General features: G+C 36.8%; 1 protein-coding gene, 1 long non-coding RNA gene and 1 pseudogene across 2 annotated transcripts; all 3 read left to right on the top strand.

Annotated features, from left to right (window-relative positions):
- Positions 1-2: 2 nt before the first annotated feature.
- On the top strand, positions 3-1,351 carry LOC130553266 (uncharacterized). Its single transcript, XR_008962834.1, has 3 exons — positions 3-61; positions 243-320; positions 407-1,351. It is a non-coding gene; the product is annotated as an uncharacterized LOC130553266 (long non-coding RNA).
- A 6,752-nt stretch (positions 1,352-8,103) lies between these two features.
- Positions 8,104-11,478, top strand: LOC130553186 (B-cell receptor CD22-like). The gene is made up of 10 exons (XM_057331995.1): positions 8,104-8,155; positions 8,431-8,784; positions 8,865-9,107; positions 9,526-9,783; positions 9,861-10,124; positions 10,202-10,465; positions 10,550-10,628; positions 10,706-10,742; positions 10,915-11,138; positions 11,349-11,478. The coding sequence occupies exons 1-10, from the start codon at positions 8,104-8,106 to the stop codon at positions 11,401-11,403; spliced, it is 1,830 nt and encodes a 609-aa protein (XP_057187978.1). The 3' UTR covers positions 11,404-11,478.
- Positions 11,479-14,096: 2,618 nt separating this feature from the next.
- Positions 14,097-17,391, top strand: LOC130553067 (uncharacterized; annotated as a pseudogene).
- The last annotated feature ends 322 nt before the right edge of the window (positions 17,392-17,713 follow it).

Raw genomic sequence — 17,713 nt, 5'->3', positions numbered from 1 at the left:
GTGTTGTTTGTTTTTAAGGAGAATCAGGCGGATAAAACAGAGAAATAACTCACTGTCACAGGTGAGATTAAATCATTTACATTTTCTACTGACTTTTATTGCTCAGTAATGTAGAAGTACACTTTCTCTTGTCTGTTTGTGCAGATTTTTTCAATCAATGTTACATTAGAAATTAGTGTGTGTGATTATCACAAGCCGTTTTGCTTATTTTCTCTTTATCTGTTTGTGTTTTCTTGACAAAGATTGATCATCACAGTCCCCCTCATAACAAAACATGTGATGTTGACTTGACATGTAATGAAATGTATGAGAATATAAGGGTAAGTGTTTTGCTTTCCTCAACATTAAAACATTAAACTCTCATCAGATATAATCATTTATCTTCCAAAACTCTCTCTCTCTCTAGATTGCTAATGACAGCTGTCATGATTCAGACTCAAGTTCTCCTGACTATGAGAATGTTACAGTATTAGAGTAAGTTTCTGTAAGTCCAACTCCTTCCACACCTTTTTTTACTCGTGTAATATTTCAGTTGAACAGAGAGATGCTGTAGAGGCCAATAAAAAACACACAAAAAACATTTGACATCCCTTAAAAGCATTGTGTGGGCGGAGCTCTCGATGATTGACAGAAGTCAGACCTGACATGACCAATTTGACAACCCTGATACACACCTGCGAAAGACGTCTATTTAATGTCTGCATTTACATCTGCAAGTGTTTGTTCATCTGCAATACATCTCAGAGATGTCAGATGTCACATAGACATGATGTCTCATAAGATGTTTTTGATTTAGAATTAATGTAAAACTGGCGTTTATCAGATGTTTTCCAGATCTTTAGCAGACGCAGGGGCAGCGCCAGGACTTTTTTCTTGGGGGTGCTAAGGTGGCTTAACAGTTTAGAGGGTGGGCTAATAAAATTGTTCAATTAATAAATGAAGATAAATCTCTTATATTATAAATATGATTATTAATATAAAACAATGTATTATTAACTGTTTGTTTTTGATCAGCTGCCCACATACATCTATGTTGTATTTCTTTTGTTTCATTTTTTTACATTAATTTCATTATCATTACTTCCCCATGGATGTATTTGTTATCTTTTACTATTTTAATACATTTATCCATTTATTACATGTATTCATTTATTTATATGCTGCATGTGACCCTGCCTGTAAAAACCCAGCAAAAATGTTTTATTGCTATATAATGTAAAGAGCATTCAGTGAAAGTATAATCTTGATATATTTTATATTGAATGAAAAAGACCATGTCAAAAATTAAAACAATCGTGAAATTAATTATTGAAATGTATTTATTGACTTAAGCCTGGTTTTCACACACAGAGTCACATGTTTTCATTTTAGCTTAATTATTTTCATTCAATAATAAAGACAATAAATAACCAAATAAATCAAATAATAGTGTGATTATTCATTAATCTGGCAGATGTTTTAATGAAAAGTGACCTCGAACTCGGGTTTCTTAAAGTGCTATTGCACTATTTTTCTGAAGCACTGTAAAGATTCAAAATACTATTGCGTTCTCCACCAAAACATGTCATGACCTGAGGGTCAAATCAGTGAAACGCCCAACTAAAGCAAACAATAATCACCATAATCATTACAACATGTTTCTGGCTCAGTACTGCCTGGGCCCTGGCCCAGATCTAAAAAAAAAACACAAGTTATGGTGAAGCTGAGGTTTTCTGGATAAAAGCACAATAGCGTGTCGGAGTCGAAGTGTGTTCCAGGCAACCTGTGATCGAATCCTGGCTCGTGGTCCTTTTCCGATTTTGCCCCCCTTCCCTTCTCTCTCCCACCTTGCTTTCTGTCCTCTCTCCTAATGTTCACCCGTCGAGGAGACTTTTTGTGCAGGCGCCATCTACTGGATAACTACACGAGATTAGCCAGACAGAATCAAGACATTTGGTCAGTAGGGGACCAGATATAAAATGGCTTTAGTTACAGTTTCATTTCAAATGAGTTTTGACATCCAGTGTGAATGTCGGTACAGTTAGTGTCTGAGAAAATGATGTGACATGTTTGAGATCAGTGAGATGATGAGAGGAAGTTCTGTAAAAAGTAAATTATATTTAACAATGATGGTGAAATTCTCTAAAATAAATTCTCAAAGCCTAAGATGGTTTGCAGGTTTTAAAAGCTGATGTTGTGTACATTTACTTATTTGTCATGTCACTGCGGATGAGGTCATGTCACCTCAAATAAACATTGAGCATCATCAACACTTCATCTTAAAAACACAAGAAGCTGAAAACCCCAGTGATGCCTCAAACTCTGTCATTTCTACTGAACAAAATATTTGGCCTAATACATAAGATTTATGTATTTTAATTGCATATAGAATTTCCATCCATTTAGATTACATATTTTTTACCTAAACAAAGTAATAAAGTTAATGTGATACAAATTTGTAAGACATATGAAAATGAAATGAGTAAGAATAAGTTTTATGTAATAATATTAATAAATAAAATGTGTTTTAAATGTATAAGAAACATGATCACATATTCTTACATATTAAACCCAATTTAATTCATATGCATCACATTTAAGTTATTTTCATTAATAAATCAAAACCAATTTGTATTAATTTATTCCTGAAGATAAAAAGAACAGTTAGACCACATGGTTTCACAAATGTATTAATAGTTAACAACTGTTAAGAAAAAAATGATTCTTTATGGGAGTAAATACTACCCATGCAATTTTACTTAAATATATTAGTTAGCAAAGTAAACTATATGGCTCGGTTCAAATCTAAATGTATACATTTCAAGAAACCACCATTATTGTGATCAGCAATACCGCTACTCGCCACTGGGGGCGCTGTACACCGTTTGGAAAGCGTTGATTTATGTTATTTTGTTTTGTCATAAGCTTTATCATTGCTTATGTTGTCATGTGAATGTTTTTTGTAAATAAAGTCTCAGTTTCACATTTCTCAGTATGGTTTCTCATGGTTTTTATCCAAGTTATGTGGTGCTTGTGAATGTGTTGAATGTGAATGTGTTCCTTAGAAGAGCGTCACGCTCAATAGATTTTAAAAAATGAACATCAGCTGACTAAAATAGGTGCAGGAGGAGAGGGGGCGGAGACTAGAGAAATCAAACAAGCTGCCTGTCAATACTCAAACTGATGCTTCCTCGTTTTCTCACTCCTCCGTCCTCCAGCCCGTGACACTGAAACCTATTGAGCTCAGACATCTCAGTTCTCTAAATCACAGGTCATGTCCACAGTCCTGCATAGTTTAGCACATTATTGCCATAAAATGTATGAATTCATGAGTTGTTTAAAGAGATACTCAACCCAAAAATGAAAATTGTGTCATGAATTACTCCCCCTAAGTTGTTCCAAAACTGTTTAAATTTCTTCGTTCTGTTGAACACAAAGATATTTGGACCAATTTTAGCAACTGGCATTTCTGGAATATCATTGACTACTATAGTAGGATAAATTTAAATGGTAGGTACCCCAGAATTGTTTGCTTTCCTAAATTCTTCAAAATATCTCATTTTGTGTTAAGAGAACAAAAAATGTTACAATATATTTTCCTACTGTGGTAATGGTCTCAATGTCATCTTTAAGTTTACACTTAATTCTTTTAATCCACCTGGTTTAAATGAGAAACATCTGTATCTGGAAACATCTCAAACATCAGATATGACCACAGTGGACAATACAAGGGCAAGACCAGATATATATGTGATGTAAAATATTCAAATTCAGTGACTTTAAATGTTTTGTGTGAGTTCATGATGCAGTGATGTAACAGAGCCACATGATATTGTAATGTATTTTCTGATTTAAAATGAGCTCTTTTCACTTTCAGATCCTCCCAAGAACATCTCGGCACCCGTCAGTTTTTCTGCCGCGATACGGGGCAAATGTGCAGAAATGGCAATGCCAAAAGAGCGAAAATGGTAGAAACAGAAAAATAACTCAAGATCAGATCATATATAAATTCACCACATATAAATACTGGATATGCATTACTTAGCATTTTGACTGAACATGTTAAGCTAACTTAGTTGCTAGCATAGCTTTTGATCATTCTGATAGCTGCTGGGTCCATTGAAAAAACAGGTTTTCCCCCTAAGTTGTTCCAAAACTGTTTAAATTTCTTCGTTCTGTTGAACACAAAGATATTTGGACCAATTTTAGCAACTGGCATTTCTGGAATATCATTGACTACTATAGTAGGATAAATTTAAATGGTAGGTACCCCAGAATTGTTTGCTTTCCTAAATTCTTCAAAATATCTCATTTTGTGTTAAGAGAACAAAAAATGTTACAATATATTTTCCTACTGTGGTAATGGTCTCAATGTCATCTTTAAGTTTACACTTAATTCTTTTAATCCACCTGGTTTAAATGAGAAACATCTGTATCTGGAAACATCTCAAACATCAGATATGACCACAGTGGACAATACAAGGGCAAGACCAGATATATATGTGATGTAAAATATTCAAATTCAGTGACTTTAAATGTTTTGTGTGAGTTCATGATGCAGTGATGTAACAGAGCCACATGATATTGTAATGTATTTTCTGATTTAAAATGAGCTCTTTTCACTTTCAGATCCTCCCAAGAACATCTCGGCACCCGTCAGTTTTTCTGCCGCGATACGGGGCAAATGTGCAGAAATGGCAATGCCAAAAGAGCGAAAATGGTAGAAACAGAAAAATAACTCAAGATCAGATCATATATAAATTCACCACATATAAATACTGGATATGCATTACTTAGCATTTTGACTGAACATGTTAAGCTAACTTAGTTGCTAGCATAGCTTTTGATCATTCTGATAGCTGCTGGGTCCATTGAAAAAACAGGTTAGCATGTTAACCAATTAGCATGCTAAGCTAACTAGCATAATACAACAGACAAAGGGACATTCAATTTTGGAAAGATATTTTTTTGGAATGGTAGCATGTATGAAAGATTATTTGAGTTGAGTTTGACCAAATTTGTAAATAGAGTAACAAACAAATGTTTTATATGTTGAAATCGGCATAAAACAGGGAACATAATGAGAGAAAATAAATTTAGGACAAATTATTTAAAAGTGTTTTTTTAAAACACTTATGTATTATTAACCCTATATGGTGCTGCCTTTAAACTTTACAGGTACCTTCAGAACATGCTGTTGATGATTCCTACCAAATTTTGTGATGATATGTTGTATAATTTAAAAGATATCACAATATATGACACATTTCCATACGGCAGACAGTAATGTGGGCGGGAGCAGGACAAGATATATTATTGCCAGCAGTGGGACAGAACTCCACGGAAGCGGGTGGGAATGACATCCTTCCCACTCACAGGTCTCTCTAGGTCATCATTCTCTTAAAGGTATAGTGTCAAATTCACATGAGCCGCGTCTAATCGACCTCAAGCTTTAGATGTCCCGTAAGAGCTTTAATGTCGACCAGTCAACTAGCCGTTCATTATTTCTCACCAAAATTAGAGTTAACAAATACAGCATGACCCAAGGAATCCGAGGACACCAAGATTGTGATATTTTGATGAACATTTAAAAAAGTTACAGAAAAAATGGTCAGTTTTCAAATCTCTTGACCTGTAGGTGGCCTAAATTTAGCTTGGACATGAGGCTGATAAAGAGTACCGGGTTTCGTTTCTTCTTTTGAACAATGGACGAAACCTGAACCATTTTGGGATCTGTTTTGGTCAATCTGAAGAGTAAAAAAATGAAGTAAATAAAATAATCTGTGCATTTTAGTCCAAAGATGATCTGAACACATGTTTGTAAGAACTGGAGCAGCAAAAAAAGGAATACTGTAACGTTTGAAAATGGCCGCTACTGAAATGGGCGGAGTCTTGATGTAAGATATGGAATGTGATGGGCACGATGAGTCAAATGAGATCTATTAAGTACAATTTTGTAGATTAAAGGGTTCAAAGGGTATGATTTGAAAAGTGAATTTTTGAACTGGTGGTGGCGCTATAGAGTCCTAAGAAACCTAAAAATTGGTCGGATGACTATTGAGGACCACCAAATTTCTGTCTTTATTTCACAGAACTGATGTTCAAATGATGGATTATCAGTCTGTGATTTACAAATGCAAATGATCTGGTGCATTAAGAAACATTAAATTCTGCCTCAGATTTAAAGCGACAGTTCAATGCAGAAATAAAAATTGTGACTTCGTATCTCAACAGCTGTTTTTTCATCACACATTTAAGCTATACTGTAAAAAGATGTTACCTAATTTTACAGTTTTATTTTACAGAATGTTTTTTATTATTTCAAAAACATGTCAAACATCTGTAAAATGTAACTGTAAAAATGACATTAAATTACATTTTACAGTGTACACATAATATCACAAACATGAATAATCATCTGGTGTTTTGTTCTTGATGAAGTGTGCCGATATAACACTACAGGTTATGAAATAAGGATCTGAAATAATGCGTCATCACAAGCGTCTTTAATCTTAGCTTTCTAAAAATGAATGAGTGTAAGTGAGGATGCCAGTATTAAATGTGAACTGAGCCCTCTGGTGGCTCAACTGAGAATCATTAGATTCTGTACTGATGTCATGCTTCTCTTGCCACACCTCCAATATAAATACAAACATCATCATGTTTCATCATCATGAGCTGGAATCAAAAACGTCACATTAAGTGCTTTTCTATCATGTAAAGTGCAGCGCTATTCAAATCACTCCATCAAGTTATAGTCATAACTAGCCTATTTCTTCATTTTTATTCCCTCCCCTTATTCTTCACAGTGACTTTATTTTGAATGGCACACAAATGTCTTCCTTTAGTCTTTCTATCTCACTGATGTTGCCATTCTCAACAGTTTCATGCTCTTCTCATTTTGACGATGTTAAACTTTCATCAGTGTTTACTTTTTGACAACTTGCTCTGTTATTTAGTCCACTCTCTCTTTATACTCATAATAACTATATGAGCTAAATCTAAATCATGTTGATTTGTGTGGCTTTTCCTTTGTTTTTGTTTCTACTGACATTATAATAATGGCATTATTTTACACAGTTGACACTTGCTTTCTCAAATTCACCCATCGAGGAGACTTGTGAGCATGCGCACCGCATGGTTGTTGTGCTGGCGTCATCTATTGGATGGATGAACTTTAAGACATTGGTCAGACAGAATCTAGAAATGTTATATATGAGACACAGAGAGTATGGTCAGGTGAAATGGCTTTACAGTTTAAATAAAAAATGTTTTTTACACATCTACTATAAAGTGTGAATGTTGGTAATTTAGTGCCTGAGGGAAAAGTGTAAGACGTGATATATTTAAGATCAGTGAAAGGAAAAGCTTTAGAGAAGAAGTAATGCATCTGCCTCCCAATGAACTGAATTATATTAAACAATCATAATAAAGTATCTTTAAGCCTAAGCTTTGCAGGTTTAGTAAGCGGATGTTGTGCACATTTACATTTAACCTACTTATTTGGCATGTCACTGAAGATAAGGCCATGTATCACAACCAATAAAAGTTGAGCACCATTAACACTTCATCTTAAAACACACATGTGTTAACCACAGAAGACTGAAACCCAGCGATGCTTCATCATTTCTACTGATGTCTCTGAGAGATGAGAGCGTGTGACGGTAAGAGCAGAATTTATACTCTCTTCACTTATGTTTTATGTTTATATTTTTTAAACTAGAAAGTTGTGCTTTACTGATGATGAGCGGATAATAATTTGACAACATTGAGATGCTAAAACCACCTTTTAGTTTGATGTTCTCTAAAGAGCCATTTTCAATGAATCTTTATTTGAAAGCGATCTTATTGAACAATGTTGATGGTGTTTGGTGCTTCAGAGGCTGCAGGTGTGAAACATGCAGTGAATTTACAACATTACAGAGCTCTAGCATTAATGTGAATATCATAGTGTGAGAAAACTCAAGTCTTTTCTCTGGAGAAACATCTGAGACACTAAAGAGCGCGTGTGAATGTAGCTGTAGATGTTTTTGTGATGTTTTATGAGAAACAAATAAACTAAATGAGGAAAAGAGTTGAGCTGAAACACTTCATCATGTGTTGAATGTAGGTGTGGCTATGGTGATGTCAATCATTATGACTCCTCCCCCTCTGATCTTTCTCCTCATGATTCATGGTGAGTCACTGATGCTATTTGACTTTACATTCATTATTATAAACAACACTTTCTTTTTCTTTCTTTTTAAAAACACTCAATTCATCATTTGATTCATTATTTTATTGTGTCTGTTCAGACTTTAGAGTTCTGTCTTAACTGTTAAATGAGCTTTAACATAAACACCCTTCACCTACAACTGCTAGAGAAAGATCTTCACACTTCAGATGTTTATCAGAATCAGTTCTGCATTAGAAGCTGTTGTTCATGTATTCATTGTGATTTGTGTGTTTCAGGAGTTTATAGTGCTGATGATGATTGGCGTGTGACTTACAGCTCTTCACACATCTGTGCACTGAAGGACTCAACAGTGACTATACACTGCACTTACACATACCCTACTGGACATAAGATCAATACAGTGTTCTGGACCAACACTCAAACACCGACAGATAATGTGTTTCCAGATCTGTCTAAGGACTCTGAATACAAACAGAGGATTCAGTATCTGGGAGATAAACAGCACGACTGCAGCGTCAGACTGACTGATGTGAGACACACAGATTCACACGAGTACTATTTCAGATTCATCACTAATAAACCTGATGGGAAATGGACTGGTGCTCCTGGAGTGACTCTTGCTGTCACAGGTGAGAGTGAATGAGTGTGTGATGATAATAATGTGATGTGTTGAATGACATGAGGAGGATCAGTGTTGTGTTGTGTTCAGATCTTCAGGTGGAGTCTGAAGGTGAGACAGTGATGGAGGGACATTCAGTGACTCTGACATGTGAAAGCACATGCAGTCTGACTGACACATCAACATTCATCTGGTTTAGAAACACACACACATTAAATGAGAGAAAGAAGAAACTCATCCTGCCGTCAGTTAGAAGAGAGAATGCAGGTGACTATAGCTGTGCTGTACAGGGACACAAACTCACATCACCTCCTCGACGTCTCCATGTCACCTGTAAGTTCACTCTCAATTCTTTCATTATTCACTTAAGCCGACTCATCACTGATCTACTGAATATAATCTCTCAATAGATCCTCCAGATAAACCTGTGATGTCCATCAGTTCTTCTGGTGTAATAGTGGAGGGTGATTCAGTGAATCTGACCTGCAGCAGTGAATCAAATCCACCTGTTCACATCTACAGCTGGTTTAAAGAGAATCAAACATCATCTGTTGGATCTGGAAACATCTACAGCATCTCTAACATCAGATCTGATCACAGTGGACAATACAAGTGCAAAGCTGAAAATGAACACGGAGAGAAATATTCTGATTCTGTGACTTTAAATGTTTTGTGTGAGTTGATTATGAAATATCATAATAATAATGAGTGACGTGAATGTTGAACACTGACAATATATTTTCTCCCTAAGATCCTCCAAGGAGCGTCTCAGCGTCCATCAGTTCTTCTGGTGTAATAGTGGAGGGTGATTCAGTGACTCTGACCTGCAGCAGTGAATCAAATCCATCTGTTCACAACTACAGCTGGTTTAAAGAGGAAACATCTGTAGGATCTGGAAACATCTACAGCATCTCTAACATCAGATCTGATCACAGTGGACAATACAAGTGCAAAGCTGAAAATGAACACGGAGAGAAATATTCTGATTCTGTGACTTTAAATGTTTTGTGTGAGTTGATTATGAAATATCATAATAATAATGAGTGACGTGAATGTTGAACACTGACAATATATTTTCTCCCTAAGATCCTCCAAGGAGCGTCTCAGCGTCCATCAGTTCTTCTGGTGTAATAGTGGAGGGTGATTCAGTGACTCTGACCTGCAGCAGTGAATCAAATCCACCTGTTCACATCTACAGCTGGTTTAAAGAGAATCAAACATCATCTGTTGGATCTGGAAACATCTACAGCATCTCTAACATCAGATCTGATCACAGTGGACAATACAAGTGCAAAGCTGAAAATGAACACGGAGAGAAATATTCTGATTCTGTGACTTTAAATGTTTTGTGTGAGTTGATTATGAAATATCATAATAATAATGAGTGACGTGAATGTTGAACACTGACAATATATTTTCTCCCTAAGATCCTCCAAGGAGCGTCTCAGCGTCCATCAGTTCTTCTGGTGTAATAGTGGAGGGTGATTCAGTGACTCTGACCTGCAGCAGTGAATCAAATCCACCTGTTCACATCTACAGCTGGTTTAAAGAGAATCAAACATCATCTGTAGGATCTGGACAGACGTTCAGCATCAGTAACATTAATTCACGTCTCAGTGGATGGTTTTACTGTGTGGCTCAGAATAAACATGGATCTCAGAGATCAGATGCTGTTTCACTCATTGTTAAAGGTGATAAAAACATTCTGTACATGCATTCCTCATTAAGAATTGTGTGCAGTTTGTGTTTCATAATCTTGTAATATACTTTATAAGCTTCAGGATGGCTTTCTGTGGTCCTGTTTGCTGTCATCACATGCGGGTGTGCAGTTTGTGTTTTCATTGTGTTCATGAGGTGAGATCTGTTTAGAGATCATTAATATTTGTGTTTTATTCATGTTTATTAATGAAAATGTTTTATCTTCGCTGCAGGAGGAGAAAACGTGCTGATAGAATCGGGCTGAAGCAGGTGAGTCAAACACAGACAATTCATTAATGCGTCAAATCATTAAATGACATTGTTGGTGACTGAGTTTTGTCATGTTTGAGTGACACCTGCTCGTATAGACAGTGCAGTGATTTCATAGTTCTAGACTTTAAAACACTTTAAAGTGAGTAAAAACCATTCCTTTAATGTGCAGGTTCCTCGCCGCTGCTCGTCTGAAACACAACATGATGATGTTCAGTACGCCGGTGTTACACCCAGACATCTGAGAGAAGATCAAACATCTCCTGAATCCAGAGATCCAGAGGAGGTCCAATACACAACTGTCCACCATCACAGAAACACAGACGTGAGAAGATCAGATGAGACTGAAAACCACTATGACAACATTACAAATCACCAACATGATGCTGCTGTGAGGTGAGAAAATGTCCAGTAACGTTCAGTTATTATTTCAATGTCAACTCCTGTAAACTGACTTTGATTTCGTTCAAATATCTTAAACCTCATATAGAGAACTTCATTCTTTCATTCACATCCTGCATTGCTTGTTATTGTTATATGTCATTTACATTAACTAGTTGATAAAGAATCATTCACACATTTCTCTGAATGCTGTTTTCTCCACAGATCTGCAGTTGAAATAATGGAAGATAAGTCTGTGATTTACAGTTCACTCAGATGATCGATACTTCAGGTCTACAGGATCGATACGATCAGGATTCTAGATCAACTTCTTTATCCTCTCTGCAGGAGTAACTGTTGGTTACTGCATAAGTTAAAGGACCAGTGTGTAGTTTTTTGCAGGATCTATTGACAGAAATGCAATATAACATACATAACTATGTGTTCAGAGGTGTGTAAAGACCTTACGTAATGAAGCGTTATGTTTTTATTATCTTAGAATGAGTTATTTCTATCTACATTCACCGCCGGTCTCATCACATTGAATTCATCATGTTGTTTCTACAGTGGCCCTAAACGGACAAACTGCTCGAACACGCTTCGTAAATACGTTATCTTCTTTGGCAAAGATGTGATAATGCAACGATATCTTAGTCCTGTGTCAGCCACCGTAGTGTTTCGAAAGGGAGGGCGGGGGGTGGAGTCAGCCGTTGGTTGCAATTCACAACCTCACCACTAGGTTCCGCTGAATTTCATACACTGGATCTTTAAAAGCATTATTGTTTTTTTTAAACGTACCTCGTTTTTCTCTTTCATCTCTGCATCATTTTATATGTTACTTATATTAACTGGAGGTATCAGAATGTATTTGCTTAATGTAAATATAAAATGTTTTAACGAGTATAATAAAGAAGTGACTGAAATAAAACGGATCATAAAGTTTTCTTTGGAAACATAAGAATAAAATAATATATACAAAAAACATTTTGTCTCTGTACATACAATTAAGACTCATAAAATGTATAAAGTCATGAGTTGAGGTCATCCATTCTCAAGAGATTTTTAAATGTATTTTATAAAGGGCAGCCAGATCTCACATGGGACGTCTCCACATTCCCACCCTTCTCTTCCCAATCCCCGCTTTGCATTATTTAAAGAACAAAAATGAGCCCATCAGCACAGGAGGAAACAGACAGAGATCTGAGGTAGAAATCGAGGTATTGCTCTCAAGAATCAGCCACGGATGTGCTCACACTGATCTAACACACCAGGCCTTAAACCTTCTGCTTTACACCAAACACAACTGTGAACGATGAGCGCTCGTGTGTTCTCATTGGTGCATGAGGAGAGGGGGCGGAGACTGTTCAATACGAAGACCGATGCTTCCTCGTGTTTTCACCCTTCTGTCCTCCAGTCAGTGACCCGGAAACCGATCAAGTTCAGCCATCTTGTAAGACATCTCAGATCTCTAAACGCACCGAGCTTAACATGTGTTACAGTCTCATCGGTTGGTGTCACTGTTCACACAGTTGATGAGTTGTGTGTGTTTGTGAAGGTGTTTGAGGTCGTGTGTTTGACCCTCAACAGCTCGCCAACAACTGACTCAAGAAGAGGAAGATTTTAGTCTTTTAAGAGCTTACAGTAACAAATTCCTTGTGTTAGAGCTCATCTGATTATTTACTTGTTTACATCAACAATGTTTACATCATTTATGAGTTAAAGCTCACCCAAAAACACACCAAAAGCTCCAAGGGCCTTGACCCCCTTTAGACACACGTAACACCAACAATATCAAATATCTTTCTAAACACATTGATACTGACTGAATTTGTAATACCCACCTGACTACAGAAATAACAAAAGTGTCTCATGTTGTATGTGGGGAAAATCACCTTTTTATATCAGTCAGAATAGTGTCATTATTTTAATTCATAATGTTTAAAAAATATATATGTCTAAAGACACGCCCATCTGTAATACCGCTACTCACCACTGGGGGCAGCTGCTCACAGTTTGAGAAGCACTGATTTATGTGAATTTTGTTTTATCATAAGCTTCATCATTGCTGGTGTTGTCATGTGAAAGTTAACATCTTTTTTTATAAATGAAGTCTCAGTTTCGCATGGTTTCTAAATGTTTGGGGTTTATTGCCTTTTTTGAGTTATGCTGGTCACGGTTCAGCATATGTGGTGCTTGTGAATGTGTTTGAGGTCGTGTTCAAGGATGAAGTCATTAGAAGAGCATCACACTTAATAGAATATAAAATAAAATAATTTTAAAGAATACATTTTTTAGCTGACTAAAAATAGATGTGAGGACACAGGCTAGAATAATGAGACAAAAACAAAGCATAGAGATGTTGAATGTACTATTTGAGGGGCAGTCTGATCTAGAATGGGACATCTTTACATCACCTACCCTTCTCTCCATATTACTCATTTCCTCATTTAAAGAAAATCCTCATTTAAACACACTTGTGTGTTCTCATTGGTGCAGGAGGAGAGGGGGTGGAGACTAGAGATATCAAACAAGCTTGTCAATACTCAAAATGATGCTTCCTTGTTTTCTCACTCCTCCGTCCTCCAGCCCGTGACACTGAAACCTATTGAGATCAGACATCTCAGTTCTCTAAATCAGAGTTCTGCATAGTTTAGCTCCAACCCTAATTAAACACGCCTGAACCAACCAAGGATTCTAGACCTCCAGGAACACGGTTGGAGAACCCTGCTCTAAAATAGCCCCTTTGGTTTCGTCCCTACACTAAAGTGTCTTCCCGTGTAATGATGGTTGTTGATTATTATTATTATTATTATTAGTCCCTGCGTTTCATTTAGAAGGATGCCCTAAGCCCTTCAAAGTGTTTACCCTCCGGAGTGAGAGCTTCACAGGGTTGAAGGGTGTAGTGGACCAACCAACTTTGGGTTTCTTGAAGTGCCCTTCTGCATCATCATCCAGTGCCCATAAGGATAAATCATGGGGGCACGAAGTGTACATCAGTTGTACTTCAAAATCTTTCATTCTGAAGGGCCCTTTGAAGTGGCCAGTTATGAGCACTTCGGTTTGGCACGACCCTTCAATATGGCGGCCATGATTGTTTTCACTCCGAAGTGCCCTACGGAGGGCCGATATATCCCGTTTGGAACGCACCCAGCTACTCCACGTATGTTTGCTGGCTATGTTTTCTCAAGTTCACTCATCACAGAGACCTTTGATTGTGTGCATTACTGTGCCATCTCCTGGATATACTGCATATTTCCCAACCCAAACTATAATAAAGACAATAAAATAACACTTTGTTTTAATGTGTTATTATTTGATAGCTCAGCTTCATAAGTTGGGTTTACCGGTCACAGGTCACGAGTTCTGTGGTGTTTGTGAAGGGGTTTGAGGCTGATGTCTCCAGCAGGACGTCACCCTCAACAGCGGATTTTAGCACCAACAACTGACAGAAGAAGAGGAAGTTCTGTAAAAAAAAACTTTAGAGAAGATGTTGCATCTGCCTTCCAAAGAATTGAATCATATACTGTATTTAACAATCATGATGAAGTAATTCAAAAAGATACTTTTTCAAGAAGTATTTTAAGAGCTTTAAATAAAGCTAACAAGTGGTGTCTTGTCTGAAAGACTTTCAAATATCTCTTAATTTTGTTTTGTTTCTAAGATTTATGCTCTTAAAAATTAACATATACTATAAAGGGCTTTTAGCAGATTCCGTTAAACATTTTTTGCAAGCAACCTTTCAGTCAAATGTTCTTAAAATAATTATTTCTTTCTTACCTTTTTGTAGTCTGAAGAACATTTTTCCACTACAAAAAACTTATATGGTTGTTTAAAGTCTTCAGTAAAAAAACTATTATGAGTGATCTCTCTGAACAGTGTTATGTACTTGAGTCTGGTGTCTCAGAGGCCGCAGGTATAAAGAAACAGATTTTCACATGTTATCATTCTCTGTAAAAGTACACGTCTGTTATCAACCGTAACAAGAGCATCTAAACTTCTCCTAAACTGTCTTATGGCAGCAGACACGCATGACATGACCGTTCACGTAGATAAAGAATATAGAGTTCAAGCATTAATGTAGATATCATAGTGTCAGAGATAACTCAAGACATCTGACAAACATAAGAGCGCCGTGTGAATGTACAAACAAACTAAATGTGAACAAACAAACTAAATGAAGAAAAGAGTTGAGCTGAAACACTTCATCGTGTGTTGAATGTAGGTGTGGCTATGGTGATGTCAATCATGATGACTCCTCCCCCTCTGATCTTTCTCCTCATGATTCACGGTGAGTCTCTGATGTCATTTGACATTCATTACTATAAACAACACTTTAATTCTGTTTCCAATTAAAACACTTAATTCATCATTTGATTCATTATTTTATTGTGTCTGTTCAGACTTTAGAGTTCTGTCTCAACTGTTAAATGAGCTTTAACATAAACACCCTTCACCTACAACTGCTAGAGAAAGATCTTCACACTTCAGATGTTTATCAGACTCAGTTCTGCATTAGAAGCTGTTGTTCATGTATTCATTGTGATTTGTGTGTTTCAGGAGTTTATAGTGCTGATGATGATTGGCGTGTGACTTACAGCTCTTCACACATCTGTGCACTGAAGGACTCAACAGTGACTATAAACTGCACTTACACATACCCTACTGGACATAACATCATTTTAGTGTTCTGGACCAATACTATTGTTAGACCAAAAGATCAAGAGCCTCCAGATCTGTTTAAGGACTCTGAATACAAACAGAGGATTCAGTATCTGGGAGATAAACAGCACGACTGCAGCGTCAGACTGACTGATGTGAGACACACAGATTCACACAAATACTATTTCAGATTCATCACTAATAAAAATAAAGAGAAATGCAAATAGACTGGTGCTCCTGGAGTGACTCTTGCTGTCACAGGTGAGAGTGAATGAGTGTGTGATGATAATAATGTGATGTGTTGAATGACATGAGGAGGATCAGTGTTGTGTTGTGTTCAGATCTTCAGGTGGAGTCTGAAGGTGAGACAGTGATGGAGGGACATTCAGTGACTCTGACATGTGAAAGCACATGCAGTCTGACTGACACATCAACATTCATCTGGTTTAGAAACACACACACATTAAATGAGAGAAAGAAGAAACTCATCCTGCCGTCAGTTAGAAGAGAGAATGCAGGTGACTATAGCTGTGCTGTACAGGGACACAAACTCACATCACCTCCTCGACGTCTCCATGTCTTCTGTAAGTTCACTCTCAATTCTTTCATTATTCACTTAAGCCGACTCATCACTGATCTACTGAATATAATCTCTCAATAGATCCTCCAGATAATCCCTCCAGGTTTAAAGAGACTCAAACATCATCTGTTGGATCTGGACAGACGTTCAGCATCACTAACATTAATTCATGTCTCAGTGGAGGGTTTTACTGTGTGGCTCAGAATAAACATGGATCTCAGAGATCAGATGCTGTTTCACTCACTGTTAAAGGTGATAATCACTCTTTATATTCAGTTAAAGGATCTGGTGGAGCTCATAGACATCTTTGAACTAAATTAAAAGTTTTGTTGTGTTCTATTGAAGGAAATATGATGTTCTACACAATAATTGGAGAAGCGTTGGTTTCTGGATCTGCAGTAATCCTGTTGCTGCTTGTTTGGTAAGACGTGTCAATTCACACTTTATTTATAAAGCACTTTTTAGAAACAAAAAGTGTTTGCCAAAGTGCTGTACAAGCATAAGAAATGCGTAAGGAATAATTGACGACGGGCCGTTCAATTATTGAAAGTTAATGCACACCCCGAGGTGGTAATGCGGTCACGACGCGAAGCGGCGTTACACCTCGGGTGCGCATTAACTTTCGATAATTGAACGGACCGGAGTCAATTATTCCGCTTATACCACGGTCACAACACCACAAGACGTTGTTCCGATGTTTTATCAAGACATTTGTATGATATTTGTCCCGGAATGCACTTGCTGAAGCAAACTGAATTGTGACATTGGTGAGTTGTTTGGGGCGTTTTTCTTATTTTTTCATTTTCTCCATTTGTGTTTTCATGACAAAGATCAATCATCATAGTCCTTCTCATAACCGCAATAAAACATCTGATTCTGTGTATGAGGATGTAATGGTAAGTGGTTTCATCACCCTGAGAATAAAAAAACATCTATGCTAACAGTGTTTCTCTCTCTCTCATATAGATTGCTGATGACGGCGGTGATGATTCCGACTCAAGTTCTCCTGACTATGAGACTATTATATGAAGTTTCACTTACCTTAGATCATTTCTTATCATCTTGTTTTACATTTCCACTCATTAACCAAATAAAAAGATGCTGAAGAAGCGATAAAAAGCCATTAAAAGTTTTGTGTGGGAGGAGCTCTCGATGATTGACAGGATTGACGTACACTCTTTAAAAAAGCCGTAACCGTTTTGGTGCCATAAAGAACTTTTAACATCTGAAGAGCCTTTCTGTTTCCCAAAAGGTTCTTTGTGGTGAAAAAAAGGTTCTTCAGATTATAAAAACGTAAGAAAGAGACTGAATGGTTCTTTGTGGAACCAAAAATGGTTCTTCTATGGCATCG

Source organism: Triplophysa rosa, linkage group LG4 (genome assembly GCF_024868665.1).
Source record: "Triplophysa rosa linkage group LG4, Trosa_1v2, whole genome shotgun sequence".
Lineage (NCBI taxonomy): Eukaryota > Metazoa > Chordata > Actinopteri > Cypriniformes > Nemacheilidae > Triplophysa > Triplophysa rosa.
This window is presented reverse-complemented; position numbering and strand designations above follow the sequence as displayed.